Source organism: Tenrec ecaudatus, chromosome 1, assembly GCF_050624435.1.
Source record: "Tenrec ecaudatus isolate mTenEca1 chromosome 1, mTenEca1.hap1, whole genome shotgun sequence".
Lineage (NCBI taxonomy): Eukaryota > Metazoa > Chordata > Mammalia > Afrosoricida > Tenrecidae > Tenrec > Tenrec ecaudatus.
In genome coordinates, this window is record NC_134530.1 from 222,089,696 (window position 1) to 222,110,848 (window position 21,153).

Sequence of the window (21,153 nt, forward strand, 5' to 3'; positions counted from 1 at the left end):
CAGCTGTAACAAGCAGGGCTGCAGAGAGGGACGTCTGCTGGCCCCTCCCTCTGTCCTTTCAAAGTGCTGGTTCCGGGAATCACGCTTCCCAGGCAGGGCAGCCCCTCTCGCCTTCCCACCCCCAGTAGCTAGGAACAGAGGTGGCTTGTGGCCTAGGGAGGGCCCTGTGCTCCTTGCTGCCCACAGCCCAGCTCCTAGGCAGCACTACGCCAGGTATAGCCAGCTGCCCAGCCTGCCCTGGAGGTGCCAGTCACCTGAGGTAGCACAGTCCTGAGGGTACAGGCCTGACCGCCATCTCAAGTGCACACACACACACACACACACACACACACACCCCCGTAGAGACAAACGCAAGGGGATACAGAGAAAGGGCTAGAACACTCCCCCTCCCAGTCCAGGCAGACATCAAGACACCAAGAGACTCACCAACACAGCCCCAACCTCAAGTCAAGCCCCCCCTCCCCTCTCACTCAAAAGGCAGCTCCAGAAATGGCCATTTTAATGCAGAAAACCAGGATAACTTAAAAATGAATCACTTTCTAGGCTGGGGGGGAGGGGGCGGGTTTGCTGTGAGGGTACCAAGGAGGCAGAGCCTTTGAAGGTCTGTCTGTGGACCACCAGCTCAGCACCACCCCCATCCCACCCTCTGCAGGCCCTGGCCCCCTGCCCCTCACTGCTCCCCAACAGGAAGGCCTGGGGTCAACTTCATGGGAAGCTAAGCAGGGGAGGCAGACCCTAGTGGGCAGGCTGGTCACTCTACTGTCTGTCAGCAAGGTCCCCTTCGGCCAGGCCTTTGAGGGCAGGAGCCCACACCTTCCTGCCCCACCTAGCAGGCCACTAGGGGGCAGACCACACACAGGATCCAGGGACCCAGGCTCTGAGAGGGCAAGAGGGAAGGGCCCCTCAGCCATGGTTCGTGGTAGAGTTGAAAGTGAGGGTTCTTAGGTCAGGTGGCTACAGGGGGAGCTGCTGGGCCCAGTTCTAGACCCCATGGGTTATGTACCTCCATTCGTCTGGAGTTGGTGGGGTGGGCTGCAGGCTCGGGCGCTGGAGGTAGAAAGAAGCCCTCCCACCTTCCCCAAGCAAGGAAGGGCAGACACACCATGGCTACCCCACAGCCTGGGGCTGGGGCTGCCGGGGGAGGGGGTACTAATAGCCCCATCCCTGGGGCTGGTGGCCTCTGGCTGTCAGCAGGCACTTCCCCTTAGGCTTGGGGAAATGAAGGGGACCTCCGGGGTCCAAACGGAAGGAAAGAGGTCTAGAGTGGCATTCGCTGGGGGCCTGGTGGCAGGGGCCAACCTTTCTCCTTGGACACCCCATCTACCCCAACGTGTGGCCCCAGAGCAGGGCAAGCCTGGGAGACGAGATGAGCAGGGAGGGCTGGGGGACGCTGGTCACTTTGGCATCTCCAAGGCCGACACTTGCGGCTTCACCTTGAAGTACTGGTTGAAGCGGATGACAGCATACCTACAGGGAGACAGGGTAGGCGCTGGAGCGGGGTGGGTGCTCCTATCGGGAGTCCCGCCAAGGGGAGACCAGTGGAAAACTGGTGCTACTCGGTTTTCAGGAAGCACTAGTGTGCCCTGAAGATGGGGCTGTGACTCCCTTTCAGCTGAGGCTGGACAGGAAGGCGGTGAGGGGGCTGGACCAGGAAGGGAGAAGACTCAAATCTCTGCCCAGGCTGCCAACTCCACGCGCAGGGCAGGTACCGCAAGACGCAGCTGTGTCGGCAGGGACACTGCACAAAACTCACAGCGACCCTATAGGACAGGGTAGAACTGCCCCTGTAGGTTTAACTTTACGAGAGTAGAAAGCCTCATCATTCTCCAAGAGAGAACTGCTGACCTTGCATTTAACAGCAAGATGCATAATGCACGATGCCACTGGGGCTCCTCAGTCACCACTACCTATCCCGGAGACTTCAGCAAGCCACTCTGCTCTCCAGAACCGGCTGCAGGACTGTAAGATGCCCCCATGATCTCTCTCAGAGTTGCTGTCCGGAGCCCCACCAGCCCTGTGAACCAGCAGCAGGGCATCAGGAGAGGAGGGCAGGGACCCGACTCCACTGCTACTGAAGTGCCCTCAGCTTACCTAAGGCTATAGGCCTCCCCTGGGGCAGTGACTCATGGCACACTGCTGGGCTGGGTTGGACTGAGATCCCCAGAGCAGAGAAACGGGTGGCAGAGACCCATTTGCCCCATCCCTTGGGTTCCAAAGTCTACCCTGTCCCATCTCCCATGTCTGTCTCCCCACCACATACACACATACTTGTCCCCAAGACTGACCTGAGGAAATCAAAGTCGATGGTGGAGTACTGGTTCTGGATGAGAGCCCAGAGTGCCCAGAAGAAGTGAGAGGCCTGGAAACAGACGAGAGGGGTTCAGGGTGTGCCTCCCATGCATGGCACGGACCTACCCAGCCAGGGGGGCACAGACCGCTGGGACACACGGAGCCTGGAGCTTGGCAGTCACCTGGCAGGGAAGCCAAGTTACTGGGCAGTTTGGGGCATTCCACTCTGGCCATGGGTCCCCTGGGTCCAAGGTGTCTGCCCTAGGCAGGGAGCTGAGCCAAGCAAGGGAACAGGGCTGCAGGGCTTGTAATTGGTTCCCCAGCCTGCGTGGGGCTCACACTCAACCCAGGGGTGTCTCCGGTGTGTGGGGAAATGGCTCCCCGATGCTGTGGCCAGTGGGAGGCCTGCAGAGGAACTGGAGCCCCAAGGGAATGGGGGAGTAAGGAAGGTCAGTACCCTGGCCCTGAAGCTCACTGGGCCAGGTCATCAGGATGATGTGTGATGTGTGTGTGCAGGATGCCCTTCCCCATGCTGCCCTCCCCGCCCCCGGGACCGACTCAAGCTGACCTCAGAGCCAGAAGTGTCCTGTTCACCGCAGGGTCAAGAAATCAGAGAAGTGGTGTTGGGCTGCCCCGGGGCCAATAGCAGTCACCCCATGACTTCCTCAGGCTCTCCTCCCTCCCACCCCACCCAGGGACCTCATGGGCACCTCCCTCCAGTGCCCTCTTCTTCCCAAGGGAGCACAGATCAATGAGCAAGTGTGATTGGCCAGACTCTCTGGGTGTATCTGCAAATGGTCAAGAGGCTGGGCTGCAAATGAAACGCTGGCGGGGGTGAGGTGGGGTGGGGGTTGCGGGATGTTCCAAGCCCATCCACTAGGCACCTTCAGAGAAGGGTGGGCAACCAGCCTCTGCAAACCCCGAGGCGCGGCCAGCCGCACACCGGCTCTCTTCTCTCTGCATGACGCAGAGAGGAGCATAGCTCACCCCGGGAGCAGGGCTGAGGAGCACCTGACACAGAAAACCCACCCCAGGGAGATGGGTGGACCCTGAAGAAGAAAAGGCCGGCAGGGTCGTTTCTGTGCATCAAAACCAGGACTCTCCTAAGGAGTCTATCTAGTCTACACACCGATGTCAGGACAGCTGGCTCATCTTCTTGCATATGCCTGGCTGGTGGTAATACGATTAGTGAGCGATCACCTGAGCACGCGGCAGAGGAGACCTGACAGGGACCGTACGCACAGACCCGGCCCACCAACTGCGGCATCTGGGGCAGGGAGAGCCGGGTTGCTCTTCGGGGCAGCTCAGCTCAGGGACTGAGTCCAGAGGGCAGAAAGAACCTCAGTCCTCCCAAGAGCACTGCCCAGATGGGAAGCTGGGGCCACTCAGTCTCCCCCTTGCTTCCACACCCCTGGCAACCTCTTGCAGCCAGTGAAGCCAGGCCTAGCTGAGGGATCAAGGCATCTTGGTAAGACGGGCAACTGAGGTGACTTTCCCGGGACTCTGAGAAGCAGGGTGGGTGTCCCTAGAGGGGGGGTCCTGGCACCTCCATCGGGCTCTTCCTTCCCCACCCCGGGGCCCAGGCACTCACCAGGGCAAATTTGTTGACTTGTACGTAGAGCCTCTCCACCTCCCTGGGGGTCACGGGGCCCCCCTTGTAGGCCTGCAGGTAGTAGCGCAGCCACTGAAGCTGGATCTGGCGTGAGGGGTAGCGGCAGTAATCAACTTCATTCACACCTGGTGGGGTTGGGCAGACAGAGATGCTGGAGACAGGCCCATCTCCTCCAGCCCAGCAGGGCCCTTTCTCCGCTCCAACTTCCAACATGGGCCCTGTGGCAGTGCCCACTCACGGTGACCCGGGTGCCAGGTGGCACTGCTCCACGGGTGCCAGGAGCTGGTGTTGGACGTAGATTGCCAGACCTTTTTCCTGCGGTGCCTCCGGGTGGGCCTGAACCATGAACCTTTGGGTTCACAGTCAAGTGCTTCCCCATTTGCATCACGCAGGGGCGCCCTTTCTTCCCACTGGTACGAATGCCATCATCATTCATCATGTGAGGGGCTGCCCTGGACGTGTGGGTCTCAGACTCCCGGATCGGGGCTGAGAGGGCTACTTTTGGTGACATCACTTGGAGAGCTGACTAAATCGACAAAACCAAACAACCAAAAAACCCAACCCCACTGCCGCGAGGCCCACGTGGACTCGGAGCGGCCCAGGCGAGGGCTTCCGGGACCGTAAATGTTTATGGGCACTTAGAGCCTCATCTTTGTCTCTCAGGATGGATGGCGAGTTTGGACTGCCAACATTCCGGTGAGCAGTCCACACCTAATGTACAGGGCTCCAGGGCTCCTTCAGGTACGCCTAGCCCTGTTCCATTCTCTGGATGCTCAGATAGCAGCCAGACTTGGAACCCCTGGGCCAGAAGGCTCAGGCCCCTTCCAGGGCTGCCTCCGTCCCAGGACTCCTCCAGCCCAGTGCGGCAGCCACAACCAGATTGGTAGGGGGAGAGGGGTGCGGTGGTGGCTGAGACTTCCGCGACAGGAAGAGCTAAGAGCTGGTATAGACAAAGAAGAGGGCGACTTAAGATCGGACTGCGCGGGTGCTTTCCTCCTGCTCCTGTCCTGCATGCGCTTCCCAAGCAGCACACCTGAGGCCCAAGGTACAGTTAGAGGAGGAGCGCCTTAGTGGATAGAAACTCAGGCCCAGGGAGAAGGGACAGGCCCCAGGGCACCAGGCCATGGAAGTGGGGTGAGGGTTGCGATTCTGCCCTCCATCCCTAGTCTCTTGCGTCTTCCTCACTCTTGAGAGCCCAGGAGGAGCCTCCTCTCCTTCCCCCAAAGCTAGCTGCTGCCCCCTCTGTTCTCAACAGGGCAGCCGGGGCAATCTGCCCCCTAGAAGAAACTTCAGCCGGACTTTGCTCTGTGTGGTAGGTTAGGGCTTCAATGCCCAAGAACGATCTCTTCTGGAAATGCCAGTGAGCCGGCCAGCTGAACACACAGCAGGCCCCAAGCCCATTGGTGCCAGTCTCTGCTCTGTGCCCCAGCTTACCACCCAGCTGAGGTCCTGGCATCCCTCCAGGTTTCTAGGCACAGCCGGTGGCTGCCCAGGGAGCCCCACCCTCAGGTATCAACAGTGTCAGCTGGTCTGGGCGCCTGGCTTTCCGGAAAGGGCCCATTGATGCTGGGTGGTAGCTGAGGCTGGGTGAGGGAGGGCAGGGCTCTCCAATGGGTCTGGGCAAGCTACAGCGCTGGCCACACCAAGTTCAACACCCCACAAAACCTGGGGAGAAGGGCCTCCAGCCCCCAGCATCCATTTAATGATTTTCAACAATGAGGTCCTCAAGTGTCCATGACACACCCTGACAGAGCTCACTCGGGATATCTGCCCCTGATCTAACATCTTCCACCCTGGCTCTACTCTACCCTGCCCAAGAACAGCAGCAAATACTTAAATGATGCTTAGTATGTACCAGGAGCCCTTGTGGCATAGTGGTTATGCATTGGGCTGTGAACTGCAAGGTCAGCAGTTCGAAACCACCAGCCTCCCTATTCTGGTTAAAAAAAATTAGTTACCGTCTTAGCAACCCAGCAACCCATGGGGCGAGTCAACCCTGAGAGAGAGAGAGAGAGAGAGAGAGAGAGAGAGAGAGATAGCAGGCCCCCCTCCACTTCCCTGTGAGCAGCCTTCCCCTCCATCACACTCCTCACCTGCAAACTCATTGAAATGGTTGCCGATGTCGTAGGCTTGGTAGTTGTAGTCGGCATATTCATAGTCAATGAACCGCACGTGACCTGGGAGGCAGAGAAGCAGGAGCTCTCAAGGTGTCCTCCCCATTCCCACCCCCCCCCCCACAGCTGCTAGAAAGCACCCATGACCTCCTGCTTCCCAGCCAAACTCCCCCCTCCTCTTCAGAAGTCTCCAGCCCTTCCCCAACCTCAGCTTGACTGGGGACCAGGGTCGAAGCTAAGGAAGCCCAGGTGGCGGAGCCCTCGCTGAGACCTACAGAAGGCTCCCGCTATGAAGGCCTTGGGCCAGCCACAGTGACCTTGGAAGTCAGAGGAGCGCTTGGCAGGGGCTTGGGCGTCCTCCCACGCCTCGTGCATTTATAATTTCTCTGGACACAGAATGATTTGCCTCCGTGGACATTTCTGCTTCCTTACCCTCTTCTCACGTGGAGGGAACTCGCACACCACAGCCCCAGACGTGGCCTCCCCGCGCTGGCCGTACCTTTGCTGCTGCTGTAGATGATGTTCTTGCACAGCAGGTCATTGTGACAGAGCACCACCGGGGACTCCAGCTGGGACAGGTGCTCCTTCAGCCAGGCCAGCTCCTGCTCCAGCACCTCAACCTTCGGGACACCTGCAGAGAGGCTGACAGGGGCAAGAGGGGCAGCTGCAGGGGGAGGGCAGGCTGCAGACAGACCTGGCTGGGCCTCAGGAGCCCCCCCACCTCTGGCCCCATCACTCTCTTACAGAGAGTCCTCCCCTAGGGGCGGCTAAGAGGATGCACGCTCAGGGCACCCTGATGTAGCTTGTCAGGCTGTGACCTGTACGGGAGCCCATTGCCAGTCCGTCTTCCCCGTGGACCCAGTGGGTGGGCTAGAACAACCAACCCGGTGGCTCCCAACCAAGAGCTTAACTCTTTTGCCACCAGGGCTCCTTGGACCAAGGGCTGGGCCTCGAGGCCCAACGGTGTCATGGGTGAAGAGGTACCAAGGCAGGCTCCCTGATCCCCGGCCTCCTTGTGGTCCCTGCAGACAGAGGCTGACTGAACATGGGCCTGGAAGCACTCCAGGAGCATTGGAGCCCTAGGCCGAACAGCAGCGATGAGGACAGAGGAGGAGGAGGGGACGGTAAGGAAGGAGGCCCAGGGAGAGGCCCCTCCAGACTCGGAGACAACATGCCCAGTGGGAAGGAAAACTTCCAAGGAGAATGGGTGACCCTCAGCCCAGGCTCTTCCCCTGGAGAAAGAGTGTCCCGGGGATGGGCTGGTACACTGTGAGCGCTCTTGAGAGGCAGGGTTAGGTCCTGGTGTGTCCTCGTCGGCACATTCCAACAGCTGAGAGAAGGTTCACCTGCTCATCTCATAGGCCCCCCAGGCTGCCCCCACAAAAAAGCCTTGTTCCTACAGGATCAGGGAACAGGAAACGGAACCACACCATTCTGATACAGAGGGGGAAGGCGTGGGTGGGTAATGCATAGCAGACAGACATTCCCTAGAATCTAGACTTTCTCAGGGACACTGAGGTCAGATGACCCCCCCAAAAAAAAACTATTAGAACCTGGAGAAAACGCTGCGCTGATGTGAATCCCCTAAAATCATTTTTGGACCAAATAATACCATAGCCTATTTGGAAAATAATTTTTGTCAGTCCGTATTTACTATTTGAAGGAATTACCTAGATGCTGTCAACTTGACAAAGCAACTCCCAAGGGTGGCGAGGGAGCTGGGGGCAGCACGTTCGTGTCTGCCACGCGGGATCCTGTGGAGAAGGCTGTGAGAAAGGAGGCTCAACTTGAAGGCTGAGTCGCCGCCACTGAATTGTACATGCAGAGATTGTCCAAGTGGGGTGTGTTTGGTCTATACTTACACATACAACCGTGAAACAAAACAACCACCAAACTAGATGCCAGAGAATAGATCCTGAACCCTAGAAACCCTGTGTGGGCCTCATAGTAGAACCGGGATCGACACAGTCTTCACCGGCTGGCTCTTCTGAAGGCCACCGCCAGGCCTTTCTTCCGAGACGCCGCTGGGTGAACTCAAGCCTCACACCTTCCAGACAGCAGCCAAATGAGCTGCCTGTCATACCAAGGGACTCCAGGGAGGAAGTATTCGGCCTTTCCATCTAAGAGTCCTTGCTTGGCACTCCCTATTAACTCCTGTCTACTGAGAATGCAGGTGTGTCCCTGCCCCGGAGCGTGTGTGGCACCGGCAACGAGAGCAGAAACAAAAGCACGTGGGTGCTGCCCCTCCACCCGCCCCGCCCCCCGCCCATGGCAGGCATTTGTTTCTGTGGACAGAATGACTGGCATGTCAGTCCGTGAGGTTATCACAGGCAATTTGGTGAGGCATGCTGTGCTCCGAGGCTCTGCACTTTGGCCTGCTGCACACTGAAAAAGCCGAACAGTTAGACCAGCCCTGAAAACCCAGAACCACCAATGGGTGGAGGGGAGGCGGCCTGGGCCTGGTTTCCAGTCATGTGGTTCTCCCTTCGGGCTGCAGGAGCCAGGAGGGAGGCTGAGAAGGAGGTGTGTCCTCAGCCCTTCCTCCAGGACAGGCTGCTCGGCCCTCAGCTCAGCCCAGGGGCAGAGTGCAGGTACCAGGAGCCAGGGAGGGTGGCAGCCCCAAGCCTGAGCCTAGGAGAGAAAGGCAGGGCTGGGTTTCTGCACGCTTTGAGCCCAAGTCCCAAAGTCACAGGCTCAGAGAGGTCAAAGCCAAAGTGATCTTAGATCACTGAGTCCAGCTCTGGGGGGAGTCCAGCTCCAGGCCAGGGAGAGGCTTCCTCCCAGCCTCCAGATGTGACCACCCAGCTGGATCCCCAACTTCCTCCGAGTCGATTCTGACTCACGGCAACCCTGTAAGACAGCAAAACTAAGCGGCTCTGTGGGATTTCCAAGATTGTAGATCTCTATGCAAGCAGGTGGCCTCTTCTTTCTCCCAAGGAGCTGCTGGTGGGTTTGAACTGCTGTGATCACAGATAGTAGCCCAATGCTTAACCCAGGGGTCACTCACTAGGGCTCCTTAGACTCTGACATTAAACTGAGTGTCCCGGAGGAGCCCAGTGCCCTGGGGCTCTGCATAGGCTGGGGAGCAGGCGTCAAGCTTCGAGGGTCTCCTTCAAAAGCTACTTGTCCTTTTAAGCACAAGCCCATCCCCACCCCCACCCCCACCCCCGGACAAACATCGAAAAATAAAAACAAGGAGCCTTCCTTCAGTTTTCCCAAGTCCCTGCCAGAACTCACGCCTCTGACACTCAAAGATGCCAGCTGCCTGGGAGACTGACCTCCATCTGACCCCCACCCAACCGCATCCCAAGGCCATGCAGATGGTTAGTGTGGGAACAGCCAGGACCTTCTATCTCTTGGGCAGGCAGCATTCAGCCACTGGGCAATCCTCCCCTGAGCGCTTGAAATAGGGCCAGCTCCACCACCCTCAGTCCTGACACCACTGGCCGAGTTCAAGGCTGTCGGCTTGGCAGACAGATCTGCTGAGTGGTATGCGCCCAGCCTGCTACGAGCCAGGTCCCTCAAAACCTCACGGCCAACCATCTAGTCATGCAGACTCATGGGGACCCTAAAGGACAGGGCAGCACCGTCCCTGTAAAGAGACCGTGACTCTTGACAGGAGTGGAGAGCCTCATCTTCCTCTAGAGCAGCAGCTGACGGATTCGAACTTCTAACTTTGCAGCGAGCAATCCAACACATAACCCACAACGCCACCAGGGGTCCCTCCTAATGGAACAGTCTTAGAAAGTCAAGGTTGGTGCAATGGCTACTGATCGCAAATGGGCTTCCCTCAGCGTGACCTGCATCAAAACAGGATTGTTCCAACTGCGCGAAGCTGAAGATGTTCCCACCTTTCGGCGAGTGTTTCTTCTTATCTTTTACGCGTGGACAGGTATGCTGACGACAAAGACAAACATTTGACTGACTGATACTGGATACCGACTGGACCTAACTGTTCCAATCTAGGGACAGATTGTTTGTGATCTGGGGACTGCCTGTCACCACAGTGCGTCATCAAAACATTTGCACGCTGGCAAAATTGTCCCTCCGCTGCCGCCACCTGCCCTGCCCCTCAAGGACAGCTGAGCCACACGAAGGGGCTGGGGCCTCTCCAGCCGTGTTTCTCTTCGGAAGGGACAGCTACCTGCCAAGCCTCCCCCTCTGCTCTCAGGGACCCTCCTGATCTGGACAGGGGCAGAATTTCTACTTTCTGCCCAACGTGGACTTACCACCTGCAGGTTCCCCCCAGGACCTTCTCTTGATTTCCCCGAGGTAGTCAGTCCCTCCTGCTCCCAGCCACCTTCACAGTCCAGGCCCCATCTCCAACCAAAGACCAAGGCGGTCAAAACTCCTCCCATAAGGCCTCCCCACCCAGCCGGCCCTCATCTCTAGCCTGCTGATGAAGCTGTCCTCAGGCCACCTGCCTCAGTGGTCTAATCCAAGAATTCTAATCCACTTCATGGGCAAACACCCCAGGCCCTTCCTACCCCTCCAACCCCCCAAGTCTGTTCTTCACCACACTGGCAGGCAGAGCTATGGTCCTAAGCCACGATCCTGCTCAGGTAACTCCCTAGCTCAAATACCCAGCATGACACTGCACTGCCTCTGAACGACAGCTTGCCCCCTCAACCCGACATGTAAGTGTAAAGCCCAGCATAATCTGCAGCCCTGTCTCCCACGACCCCTCCCAGCACCTCCCCCAATCAGCTCCTGCCAACCTCCTCTACTCAACATTGCTGAGCAAACCTGGTTGCTGCCATCCCGGGTCCCCCGCCCCTCCCCACCCCCCCCACACACACCTGGTCCCGGAATGGCCTCGACTCTCATCTCTGCCAGGCCACCTCTGCCCCCACCCCGGCCTCAGAATAAATGACTCACACCCCATTGGTTTTGTGGCTGTGTGGGGAGCATGTCCTCTTCATCCAGATGGTCCATAAACTCCTTGGGGACAGAGTCAATGGCCTGTTTGTGCTTCTTTGACGTTTTAAATCCCAGTCAATCCGTGGTTGTGAAACGAAGATGGCTTCATCTATCAGGAGTGTTAAGCAATGGCAAGTACTCGAGGTACCTGGTCTAGAAGTGCTCAGGGTCACCCTGCTTTTGGAACCTATCAGGCGAGCGTAGGGCAGGCAGAGGCGGACACATTATACAACTTAATTTGTCCATGGTCAAAGATGTGACAAGGGCCAACCAAGCAAGGGGACTGACTTCTCTAGGGTTTGCCCACTGCCCTCAAGGCTACCCGGTGACAGCGCAGGCAAGAGAAACTGGTGAAGATGGCACCTGAGCGCTAGGAGGCTTGGCCTCTGGTCTTTGAGCTGCCACGCATCAGCATGGACCCTTGGGCAAGGCCCATCTGCTGGGGTGGGGGGTGGGGGTGGCGCTAAGTTTTCCCATCTATCAAATGGAGGGGTGGGGCTGGGCGACTGGAGGATCACCTGCGCTCCGTGGGCTCGCCGAGTCCAACGGGGTGGTGGGGGGAGGCAGTCGCACTTCTGGAGGTAACGGGACATGTGGGTTTGAACGTGGCCAGAGAGGAGGCAAGCTCGGGCGGTGCTTTACAACTCAGCCCGAGGGAGTGCCGGATCATCCATGAACTCAGTGGGAGGCTCTCGGTGGAAACCATGCGTGCATGTGTGTGTCTGTGTGAGTGTGCATGGACATATTGTACCTTCACCAAAAGCACACTCACAGAGGAATGTTGTTGTTGGAGGGCAGCGAGCCTCTTCTGACTCATAGCACCCCGCTCCCATGCTCAATGAAACAAGATAGGACCCTGTCCTGCACTACCCTCCCGTTCACCACTGCCGTTGGAGCAGCTCCTGGGGTGATCCATTTCATCACCGGCCTCTCTTTTGCTGCCCTTCTGGTCTGCCCAGCCTGATGTCCTTCCCCGGGGACTGGGCCCCTTTGAGAACATCTCTGAAGAATGCGAGGCAATGGCTCATCATCCTCGCTTCCAAGGAGCACCTGGCAGGGCATCTTTCGAGGTAGATGCGCTGGTTCTGCAGGCAGCCCGCCAGCCCACGGTTCACACAGCACTGTTCACCAACACCGTCACGCCTATGCCTTGTTCTCAGCCTCCCTTCCTCCCTGCCCAGCTTCGGGCACGCACGTGAATCCACTGAAAGGATCATGGCTGGGATCAGAAACACCTTAGTCCTCAAAACGGCATCTTCGCCTCCTTATCTGTTCCAAGAGCGCTTCTGTGGCCAATTTGCCCAATGCAACAATAGGGTCGCGTCCATCTCAGTTTGTCATCTTCTTGTTAAGAGCCGTTGAGTCCGCCCTGACGCCTAGAGACACTGTGCACAGAATGAAACACCGCTTGGCCCGAAGTCATGCGCACACGCGTCCTTAGGTTTGCGCTCACTGTTGCAGGCACTGTGTCAGGGCCTTCCTCGCCCAGAGCTTCCTCTTTTCCCTGCCCTTTGCCTTACCAGGCAGGATGTCCCTCTCCAAGGACTGGTCTCTCCTGACAACATGGCCAAAGTACGTGAGAGGAAGTCTCGCCAGCCTTGCCTCTAAAGAGCATTCAGGCTGCAGTTCTTCGGAGGCAGATGTTTGCTTTTGGGGGGCCCATGGTACTTTTGAGACTCTTTGCCAGTACCGTAATTTCAAATGCGTGGATGCTTCTCTGGTCTTGCTTACTCGTTGTTCAACTTCCAAAGTGACCTCCTTGCTTTCCCGCAGTTTAGAGGGATCTGGTGCAGCATGTTTACCCAGTGAGATGTGTCCTGGGATCTCTTGACGGCCGCTTTTGCTTGTGGATCCACCCGAGAAGAGATCCTCGCCGACTGCATTCTGTGCTCCTGTTTGTCCTATTGGGAGGATCTTTGTCTCCTTCACACTGTCATCTTAGGAGAGGGAAAAAAGATCTTTGTCCCCAAACCTCTTCTGCATGCTGGTCCCATGAACTTCTGGGACAAATATTGCGCTCAATGCCCTGATGGAGGCAATGGAGGGGCCGGGGACTCACTGATACCTGTCTTTGTGGAAGAAGTAACCCCATCCTTCTCTCTACCTTTCCATCCTGTCTCAGCATTACAGGGCATGTTGGATATCTGAAAGCCAGCAAGACTGACTTCAGGGTGCTGGCCAAGGAGTGTTAGGGAGGGCCAGGGAGCCCCATCTTGTCTGGGAACAGGTAGTGCCCAGAGGGGTGAAGTGTCCCCTTCCCTGGAAAGAGCAGCAAAGGAAACTGAGTCGGTAGGCTGAAACAGGGCTTTGAATCGGTTTGGTCATGACCAAGGAAGTGAGGTCAGAACAGACCTGAATGCCCTGGTTCTGGATGAAGCAGAATGATCACCAGAACTGGACCGCTGTTAGGTTGAAGCCCTGCAAAGGGAAACTCAGTGGAGGTGCAGTGAGCCCTTTGCTGAGTCTGACGTAGGGGACCGGATCATTGGCAGGACTGTGGAGAGCCACCCACTTCAAAGAGACTCAGCTGGCTGCCATCTTTACCGGGACACCATTGTTTCCAACTCTGCCTCTCAAGAGATCTGGGTTACTACCCAACTTGTAAGCTGCTGTGGTTTTTTTAAGAGGTTAGGTTTCTGGTGGGGCTTTAATCCGTTGTTTCCCATTCTCATTCACTCACATTTTACAAATGTGGGTTCATTCTGGTTTCGTTTCTTTAGTGACCACTGAATCGGGAAGAGGTTCAAAGGCTTTGTCTGAACAAGACAGGAAACAGGGGTTCCAGGAGGCATGTGGGGACAGGAGCCGGCCAGGCAAGTCAAAGAAATCCTGACATCCCAAGGCCTTGTCGGTGGATGGGTTGAATTCCTCTGACTGCCTCTGAGCCCAACCGCTCCACATTCGCTGAGGGCCCTGCCCTTCTCTTTGTTCAGCAGGCAGGTCAGGTAGAAAGAGCCCAGGGCTGGGGAACACAAGTCCTGCCTCCGGGAGGTGAAGCAGAGCTTGGTCTCAGAGCCTCAGTGGCCCTTTGAGTAAGCTGGGGAGAAGGCGTCCGTGACCTTAGAGGACCCAAGGACAAGGGAAATGAGCACACGGGGCTGAAACCACTGATGGCATTTAGTCAGTGGGCCCAGTCACCACTGCTGAGATGGAGGCTCAGCAGTGGTGTCTGAAGGGGCTGCAGGAAGTGAGTCCCTGAGCCCCTGTGGAGAACAGCGAGGGGGGATTGTAGTAAGGCAGTCAAGTTGGTGGCGGTGGCCATGGCGGTGGCCTTGGGCCCTCCCCAATCGATCTGTATACCTGGGGTTGATCTCATTCTTCACCAGGGTGAAATAGTTGTGCATCTTATGCCAGAGGGTAGGCTTGGGCAGGGTGCCATTGGCGTGGATGGTATGGATCTTTGCCATTTCTAAGGCGATTAACCTGCAGCAGAAACAGGAAGAGTCGAGTATCAGTGCTGAGCAGGCCCTCCTCAGCTGAGCCCCTCTGGCTCCCTGGTCTCGGGGACCAGCCAGAGGGAAAGGGGGTGTGTGTACTGGGACTAGTCTCTTAGGAGTCCGGCAGAAGGGACGTCTCAGCAGGAAGCGGGACATTTAAATGAGACCTTTAACCCATAGCTCTCTCTTCCCAGAACCAGCGCTGGGGCTGTTCCAGGGAGCAGGTGGGCAACACAGAGGGCTCTCGGCCACAGGTCAGTGACCTGCCCCATAGCAACCTCTGGGAACAGGAGCACCTGAGAGTGCGGTGCTCGCCCCCACCTGGACTCTGACCCACCACCAGTCCTGGGGTGGAGGGTGGTGGTGAAGGGAGGACACCTCTCACCAAGGGATCAGGGGGTGGTGATGCCAGTTCTTGGAAGAAATGCCAGCCTGTTATCTGGCTGCCCAAGGTGGGGAGGGAGTCAGGCTGTCCAGGGCAGCCCCTTCCTGGGCTGCAGGGAGTTGATGCTGGCGGCTGGGTGCCAAGGACGCAAACAAACCAGCTTTCTATTTCCAAGTTCTCCTGTGGACATTATCCAAGGTCCCGGGAGAGGAGGAGGGGGCAGTGGGGAGGGAAGCAAGCATCCCCGGGGAAGGGTGCTGGGGAGTGGCGGGGGCGGATGGAGGCCCAACTCGCCAGAAGAGGAGGCCCTTGATAAGGGCCCTATCAGGACCCTCTCATTGGAGAGCCAGCTGGGCTGACCCAGCTGGGCTGCCCCAGCCTCTGCCAACCCTCCCTTCTCAAGCCCCACCCCACCGGCCTGACAAGCCTCCACTCTCCGGGCCTCCTTTGCCTCCGCCTGTTGCTGGAATAATCATCACAGAGAGAGGCAACAAAGGCCTGAGCTGGTAGAAACCTCGTTCCTGAGCTGTTCCGCTTACACGTCCCGGTCCTGGGAAGGGGCAGGCACACCATGTGGGGGGAATGCCCCCAGAAGCCCCCAAGGCCCTGGTCCCCTGAAGGGTGGAAAGAGCAGGGGGCATGTCAGCTGGGAAGTGGGGAAGAGAAGAAAGCTGTGTTTTCAGGAAGGTCAGGAGGGCACAGCCATGGTTTGGCCTAGGGAGCAGAACAGACCTGCCACTCCGGTCTCCCCTTCCCTTCCCAGAGGAAGAATCCAAACAGCCCAGGAGCAGCGGAGCATCTGCCTGAATAGTAATAGGTCTGGTGTGTGGAACTGCAATGAGAGAACCCTGGACACTTTGCATTTTTGCTGCAGAGCCTCGGCCCTCGGAGTGGTGGGGCAGAAGAGATCTGGGAGGTGTATAGTAAATGGGTCCCCCATTCTGCTCTGACCACCCCCCCCCCACCATCAGGTCAGCAGGAACATGGGGGACAAGACAGGGGCTTCCTTTGCTCTGCCAAGGACATGGAAGATGGAGGTGGGGGAGGAGAGATGGAGAGGGGTAGGAATTGCAAGCTTTGGGTTGACCCCTTAAAACCAAAAGCCAGGGCTGCCTTGTGGATTCTGACCCAGGAGGCCCCATGTGTGACCGTGTAAAATGGTTTGATAGTACACTTTTCTGGCTGTCATCTATACTCAGACAGGTCGACAGGCCTTTCTTTCTCAGTGCCACAGGGAAGGGCTAAACTGCTTGACTTTTAGGTTAGCAGGTGAACACAATCCTAGGGACATGGTTTCCCCACCTAGGTGGGCTGGGCTTCTCTCCCCTGCTCTGTAGATGTCTCCTGATAGGTCAGGCAAGGCAGACCCCCAGGATCTCAGGCAGATTCCAGTGTTGCTATACGGGTGGGGGCTAGTAGTTAGCTCAGTCAGCCCGGGTCTCACCATAGCCTGAGAGGCTTGGCATTGGAGGGAAGGAGGAGGATTCTGGCCAGCACCGCTGCCCCAGCACCACCAGAGGCCAGTGTAGTAGAGGCTCCCACTTCCTGCTACTTGGCGGCTCCCACCTGCAGGGTTCCTTCAGTTCCTGAGCCCTCATCCCCTGGCATTTAGAAGGAGCAGGCTTCAGAGGCTCCCACCTTAGGGAGCTCTGACATGGCGGGGGCACAGGCAAGCCAACCGTGCCACCCAGGGCACGACCCACACTCCTTGCATCTCTGAGCTCCTGACCAGAGGAGGGGAGGGTCAGGGAACCTGGAGAGCCCTGGGAATTCAGCTCAGATTTCATTTCCAAGGTCTGAGATGTTTCCTGGTCAGACCTGGAGGGGGCGGAGGACTAAGGCCCCGGGACAGGAAGTAGATGCAGGCTGCAAATCCCTCTGGCCTGACATTCACCCAAATTCCGACCACTGTGCAGAAACACGTGCAGTTTTCATGAGATTTCAGGGAGTTCACAGATCTGAGGGCGCTCACCTGTGGATCCACGCCACACCAAGGAAGCAGGCCACAGATGGATGTCAAAGCCCCAGGCCTGAGGGATTGGGGGGAGGAGGGGCTCTCACCTGAAGAGTCGGGGCTCCCCAATGTGCTCTGGTCCCAAGGCCATGCCTGGCATGTACTCATAACACAGCCCATTCCGGAAGGTGCAGTAGAGTTTGGGGGCACAGCCATGTTCTTGCAGCAGCTGGAAGCTCCTGACCTCATTCTCGCGGTCGATCAGCAGCTCGGTGCGCTCCCCATATACCCGGACCAGCACACAATCCCGCATGTCTTCCTCCACGTAGCAGGCCACCAGCTTGTTGGTCATGCCATCAGTGAAGCGCTAGCACGGGGACAGGGCAGTGCATGGGTGGGGGCAGGGCTTTTCCGATCTCTCCCCACTGCCCCTGTCTCAGCAGACCACACAGAACCCCCAACAACATGGTACCCCCAGGCCGTTAGTCTTTTCACTTCATTAAGTGCTCCATCCCCAACTCTTGGAGTAAGGCAACCAGTGTTCAAGGAGAAATGGCAACTTGCCACCAGCCCAGGCACACCCATATCTCCTGGGTCTATTTCCGAACCAATCAAAGCAGCCCCTCTGTAGAGTCACTGCCAACTCACTCACAACAACAAAGGACAACTGTCCTGCATGGTTTCCAAAGAGGTACATTTGTACAGAAGCTGGCTGCATATCTTTCTCCCACAGGCAGGTTCAAGCCACTGACCTGTTGGTTAGCAGTCAAGCACTGCACCACCATGGGCTTCAGCAGGGGAGGCAATGCCACACTACTTGATGGGTAGATGTGTACCCACGCCCTCCCTACCCCTAACCCTTCGGGTCCTGAAAGAAATCCCCATGGTCCAGCATTGGGCAATGGCACACCCAGGGCAAGAACATCCCACCCCATAGCTGGTCACTGCCGGCCAGGCAGAGGGCACCTAGCTGTACCCTCTGCCCCATCCAGTGGCAGAGCAAAAAGCAGGTCCCCAGACTGCAGCCACGCCAGGGCTTTGGGGATGGGATGAGAGGTCCTTAGGGCTTCTCAGAGCTGCAAACCAGAAGAGACAGGTGATACTGGTCTTGGAGAGCAGGCTCTTAGTAATAAGTTGACAAGGGAGGAACCAAGTAATTTATAAGGCGTACTGTGAAATGCTGGGAGGGACCTCACAGGACGTTAACCGATTCTAGATGGGGAAACTGAGGCCTGGTGGGGTTCATGGTGGGAGAGACTGTGGAGAATAGTGTTAGAATTAACCCCAGGTGTGGTGGGCTTGGCAGCCTGAATAAGAAAGGGAGCTCTCTCTGCATACACTCCCCCTCCCCCACGCCTTCTTCTCAGAGGCTGCAATCCTCCACACCAGGTTTGGGAGCTCCCCAAACCCTGACTTTCTTCACTTAGCATGCTGGTCAGCCTGGAGGCCCCTACCCTATTCTCGAGCACACACACGCTGCACACCTGGCATGAGTTACCACCCCCGCCTGGGTACCTTCCTCCACAGGCAGCCCCAAGAGGAGGTGGGAGTGGGTGGGCAGATGAAAGTTTCTTTTCAGAGAATTCGGGGCAGGCTTGCACTCCCCAGGGAGGGGCTCTGCCCACATGTGTGTCCCCGAGGATTGCCCTGAGAGGGGTGGGGAAAGAGCCCTGCGTGGGGGATGTGGAGCCCAAGCCTTGGGGATGGCTTCGCCCAGGCACAGGCTCAGTGCGGCAGGAATTAAGCAGGGTAGTCCCTGGCCCTGAGACTTTGCCCGCTCCATGCAGATGGGTCAGCAGGCGAGGGTGGGGGTGGTGTGAGTGTGTGGGGGGCACCTCGAAAGTTACTGCGTCCTCGGGTTCCAGAGCTCGCTGGATAAGCGCTTTTGGGCACGGAGGGCATGGGTGCCGGCGACAGGGGGGTGGGGCCCGCACGCGCACCACGCTGCCACTGGGCAGGTGGTTCTGGAGCTGCCTGAGAGCCCCCAGCGAAGAGGCTGCGTGTGGAGGCGCCAGGGGGTGTCAGCCTAGCTTGGCTTAGGGAGCGAAATCGATGAAGGACCCAATACACACAGCACCCACAGTTCCAAACCTCTCCTGCGCGGCAGCTCTGCGCCCCCCGGGGCCGGATACTCGGCCACCGGGCCAGCGCATCCGCGCTCTGGCTCCCGCCCGGGCAGGGCCCCAGCCTCAGCCCCCCGCCACGCGCCCGCTCGCGGCTACCTTGGTCCGAACTTGCTCGGGCTTCCAGTGCGGCCGCAGCTCCTGGATGAGGCGCAGGGCGCCCGGGAGGATGTCGTCCTGGTCCACGGATATGTTGAAGCACGGGACGGAGCCGGCCTTCGCGGGGGCCGGGGGCTCCCGGCAGCCGGCGCTGGCCACCGCCTTTTCCTCCATGCCCCATGAGCACTGCGGGCCAGACGTCTGCCTCCCCAGGTAAAAGGGCGAGCACGGCAGAGGAGCCGAAGGGGGCACAGCCATTCCCAGCGCCCCGCCCCCTCGGAGCCGCCGTCGAGCGCTAGCCCCGGCGGGGGGGGCGGGCGGCCAGGAGGTGGGAGGGACCGAGGAGGGACCAGGGGACGTCCATGGCTCAGGCGCGAGCTGCCCGCTTCAATCGCCGGCCTGGGAACGCCGGGGCCGCCCGGATTGTGACGTCACGGGGGCCCAAGGAACGCCCCCTCCTCCCCCGCCCCGGCCCGCGGGCCGCTGGGGAGCGCGGGCGGAGACTACCCGCCGCTACCTGGAGCGCGGGGGAGGGGACGCCCAGGGAGGCTGATGATGCTTGGGGCGGGGCCTGGGGAAGCTCCGCCCCACCCAGCTTGTTGCCCCGCTCCGCCCCGCCCCTCGCACGTCTGAAGTAGCTAGAGGGCCAATCTAGGCTTGAAAGTTGGGGGACCTATCTTGAAGCTAAACAGGGTAGGGGCTAGGGCAGACTTTACCCTAGCCCACACCTCATCCTGCCAAGGGGGCAGCATGGACATCTCTCCTTCTGCTCTTACTCCTTGCTTCCCCCACCCCAGCCCAGTCCCTGGAGCTCTGAGGCAGGCTCTGTTGGGGTCCCTGAGCCCAGAGCTTGCTGGGCACTAGGGGGATGGAAGTAGAGCAGACCCAAAACAGAATGTGTGTGAGTGTGTACAGGATTGCACGTGTGTATGTGAATGCCCACGGGGCTTCTGCAGTTGAGCTGCCCCACACCTGCGGTGCCCACAGCCGTGTTCACTAACCACATGTGGACAGTGAGCACTTGAGCGTGCCTAGTATGGTCTTTTACTTCACTCCAGTGAAAGCAGCCACATATGACCGGCGGCCCTCTCATTGGATAGCACCGGAGGTGATGGGGGACTTGCTCACTTAAGGTCAGTAAGCCTCAGAGTGGCCGAATTGGACAGAACACTGACTTGCAGTGAGGAAAGGAAGCCCAGGCAGGAGAATGGACCTGTAGACTCAGTGGTGGGAGCCGGATTGAGTCCAGTGACCCAGGTTCATGCACAGGGGTGAGCGGCAGGAATCCTGCCCCGGAACCTTGAGGGCCCACCCCACCCCAAGAGGCTGCAGTTCTAAAGCCACAAGGTTGGCCTGGGTCTGGTTGAGTTCAAAGGGCTGAGCAGCTCCATTGGAGAAGGCCAGAGGCAGTTGCCTCTCCTTCCCCAAACCTTACCCTACTCCCTGCAGCCAGCCCAAGAGGCAAGCATGGGATAAGAGAGTTCAGCTTGAAGAGTCCCCCTGGGGGGAGACAACGTGTGTGTGTGCCACTCTGTGTGCTGGGCACCTGGTGAGGCGGAAAGCCGAGTCTGCCCTGCTGGTTTGAGCCTTGCGTCTTTGCTGCAAATACCCGAGTTTTCAGTGCCCCTGCTTCCCCACAGGTGGAATGGAAGTATTGGTTGGATTGCAGCCACCCTGCATTTTGAGCTTGGCTCTGAGCGGGTTTGGTGTAGTCGTGGCTGAGGGAGCGACTCTGGAAGAGACTGAGTTTTTGGTTTTAATGTGGGTGGTCGGGCAATGCTAACCAGAAAGGGCATAATTAGAGATGGAAGCCTGGCTAGAAACTCGATGTCTTAGAAGAGGAGGATAGTCAGCGTGCCTGTTGCATAGCAACTGTGTCTCATGACCAGGTCGAATCCAAAACAAGGCACCGTGCCCAGCACAGAGGACACGGCTGACCTGATCCTGCAGCTCGGAGCCTGCGCCCCGGTCCTGGCAGCAACCATGTCATGCTTCAGGTCCTGAAAGACCTCACTACGGACAGACAGACAGACAGCCTCTCCAAGCCTGCCCTCCGCCCAGTCTTCCAGATCACCACATTAAAAAAAAAAAATTAAGGTTCTGGTTTTGCTTCATCCACCACGAAGGAACGGTTCAAAGTCCTGGTTTCCAGCAGGTGGCTCCGTGGGCCGGACATGGGAGAGAGGTGGTGTTGGAGGCGGGGGCATTTGTACTGTGTGA

General features: G+C 58.2%; 1 protein-coding gene across 1 annotated transcript; it reads right to left on the bottom strand.

Annotated features, from left to right (window-relative positions):
* Positions 1–520: 520 nt before the first annotated feature.
* Positions 521–19,340, bottom strand: ETNK2 (ethanolamine kinase 2). Its single transcript, XM_075540542.1, has 8 exons — positions 18,934–19,340; positions 16,819–17,078; positions 14,236–14,358; positions 6,515–6,657; positions 5,995–6,078; positions 3,881–4,026; positions 2,286–2,359; positions 521–1,467 (listed from the first exon to the last, which is right to left on the bottom strand). Exons 1-8 carry the CDS (start codon positions 19,189–19,191, stop codon positions 1,395–1,397), a joined length of 1,161 nt encoding a protein of 386 aa, XP_075396657.1. The 5' UTR covers positions 19,192–19,340; the 3' UTR covers positions 521–1,394.
* Between the last annotated feature and the right edge of the window lie 1,813 nt (positions 19,341–21,153).